We start from the raw sequence: 2,615 nt of genomic DNA on the forward strand, positions 1-2,615 counted from the left end.
AGAGGGGCCTTTGTGTGCAGGGAGGCGGGCGCTGGGTAATTACCAGCCCGGTTCCTCGTTGTCGTATCTCATCGTCCTCCTTTTTCACGTTCTCGAGGTCTGAATAGCCGTCTCTTGTCTCTTCATCCCCACAGGAATGTGGCTTTGGCTACGGGGAGGATGCCCAGTGTGTGAAGTGCCGGCCGCACAGGTTCAAGGAGGACTGGGGCTCTCAGAAGTGCAAGCCGTGCCTGGACTGCGCCCTGCTGAGCCGCTTCCAGAAGGCCAACTGCTCGGCCACTGGCGACGCCGTCTGCGGGGACTGCCTGCCTGGGTACGTGGCCAGTCCTCCCCAGGAGATCAGGTCGTTATTCTGAGCAGGATTTTCTCTCTGGTTCCCCTCCAGACACGGATGCCTGCTGACACCCACCCCAACAAGGTTGCCGAGGTTCACGGCTTTTCTGTTTCCGGGGCCTCCCACACGCCCTGCACGGTGACAGGCGGGGGGTTAGGATCAAACAGATAAGCCAGTGACCAAGGCTCGGTGTCACAAAAGTCTGCAGAGTCCCCACCAGTCAATAAGAAAGAAAAGATGGACAAAGGGATGAAAGAATAAGGCAGCTCACAAAAGAGGAAATGCATGTGGCCTGTGATGCTAGGAAGATGGCCATCCTCCATATGATCAGAGAAATGCAAACACCACCGTCCAGCCGGTCACTTCTGCGGTGTTTGTGGGGCAGCTGCCAGGTGTTGCTTTCCAGAGGGAGACAAAGACTGCCGCCCATGGGCAGCTTACATCCTAATACGGTTTGAAAAATACCTGCATAGTAAATACTAAGAAGTTGTGCAGAAAGGTAGAAGGTGGTGGTTCCTGGGGAAAACAGAAAGTCTTCAGCGTCTCAGGGGGCTGGGTGTGCCCACTGGGGACAGAGAAGAGAGGCAGGTGGCAGGATCAGAGTAGGTCATCAGGCTGGGTGATGCTGAAAAGCTGAGGTCTCTGTGGACGCAGGCCCTAGGGATGGACACGTGTGCGTTTCAGAAACGGCTGAGAGGACAAGCGGGTGTAGGAGGCAATAGAGCGGGCTGGAGGGAGAGGCAGAAGGGGTGCTAGGGGTGATGCTGGAGACCTTAAGTGTACACATCGGAAAGGAACCCAGGCCGTGGACAGAAAGCGGACCACACCTGGGCCAAGTGGAGAGACAAAGCCCAGGAGGAGGGATTTTTAATAAGTGCTTATAGGTAATGGTTGGCTGGACCTGCCAGATAAAACAGGCAGCTGGAAGCCAGAGTGGTGATGAAAACTGGGACCCACTGGGGCCGAGTGGTGGTCTGTTAGAGAGCGAAGAGGCCTTGCTGCAGGAGGTAAGGCAGGGAAGAGACCAGGTGACTGCCAGGAGGGCGTCTTTAATACAGAACAGAGCCAAAGGAGAGACCAGGAATCCTGGAGCTTGCCTGGAACCCAGGTTTTATGGCAGAAGTGAATCAACCAGGGCTGGCAGCATTACGGGAGCAGCAGACACGTATTATTTAGTGGCTAAGCACTCTGTATCCTCTGGAGGAGGAAATGACAACCCACTCCAATAACCTCGCCTGGAGAATCCCATGGACAGAGGAGCCTGGCAGGCTGCAGTCCATAGAGTTGCAAATAAGTCAGACAGGACTGAAACAATTTAACACAGAGAAGCACTTTACATGAATTATTTTCTGTAATGTTCACAGTGTTTCAAAAATGAAGAAACTGAGCCTTATCATTAAGGTTATTCAGGCAAGATTGCACAGAGAGTACGAGGCGCAACTTGGAGCCGTGTCCAGGACTCTGCTGCCAGAATCCACGCTCCAAGTCATGACAGATGCAGGGCCCTCACTGTACTTGACCAGCATGTGCCCACAAGACCAGGCGTTTGACAGATGCCAGGTGCTTGTCTTGGGGCTTCTACTGAAGCCAGAGGACAGCTAAAACTCTGGGCCCAAAGAAAGAGCAGAAAATAGCCTTATGAATCATGTCCTCATGCAAAAACTTACCACCCAAACAGATGCAAAAAGTAGTGGTCTTACACCAACAGCACAACAATCAAAGGGAAAATAGCTGTATTGGACTTCATCAAAATTAAAATCTTTTGTGCTTCAAAGGATACTGTCAAGAAAGTGAAAGACAACCCCCCGGAATTAGAACTATTCATAAATCATAAACCATATATGTGATAAGGAACTATCTTATCTAGAATATATAAAGAGCTGTTATAACTCAATAACAAAAAGACAAGTAACCCAATTAAATTATGGGCAAAAGATATTAATAGACATTTCTGTAAATAAGATACACAGATGATACTCATGAGTGAGCTTGTGAAAAGATACTCAACATCAGTCATCAGGGAAATGCAGAAAAATACCCCCGCATATACTTCACGTCCATGAGGATCAGTTCATTTCAATTGCTCAGTCGTGTCCAACTCTTTGCCAGCCCATGAACTGCAGCACGCCAGGCATCCCTGTCCATCACCAACTCCCAGAGTTTACCCAAACTCATGTCCCTTGAGTTGGTGATGCCATCTAACCATTTCATCCTCTGTCGTCCCCTTCTCCTCCTGCCCTCAATCTTTCCCAGCATCAGGGTCTTTTCCAATGAGTCAACT

General features: G+C 50.3%; 1 protein-coding gene across 2 annotated transcripts in view; it reads left to right on the top strand.

The window, feature by feature from the left end:
* TNFRSF19 (tumor necrosis factor receptor superfamily, member 19) overlaps positions 1–2,615 on the top strand; it is a 91,477-nt gene that overhangs the window by 41,680 nt on the left and 47,182 nt on the right. For both annotated transcript variants that reach the window (XM_010851199.1, XM_010851200.1), the window contains exon 4: positions 135–313. In XM_010851199.1, coding sequence (XP_010849501.1) covers positions 135–313 — 179 coding nt within the window. The remainder of the gene's footprint in view (positions 1–134; positions 314–2,615) is intronic.

Source organism: Bison bison, unplaced genomic scaffold (assembly GCF_000754665.1).
Source record: "Bison bison bison isolate TAMUID 2011002044 unplaced genomic scaffold, Bison_UMD1.0 scf7180017864299, whole genome shotgun sequence".
Classification (NCBI taxonomy): Eukaryota; Metazoa; Chordata; class Mammalia; order Artiodactyla; family Bovidae; genus Bison; species Bison bison.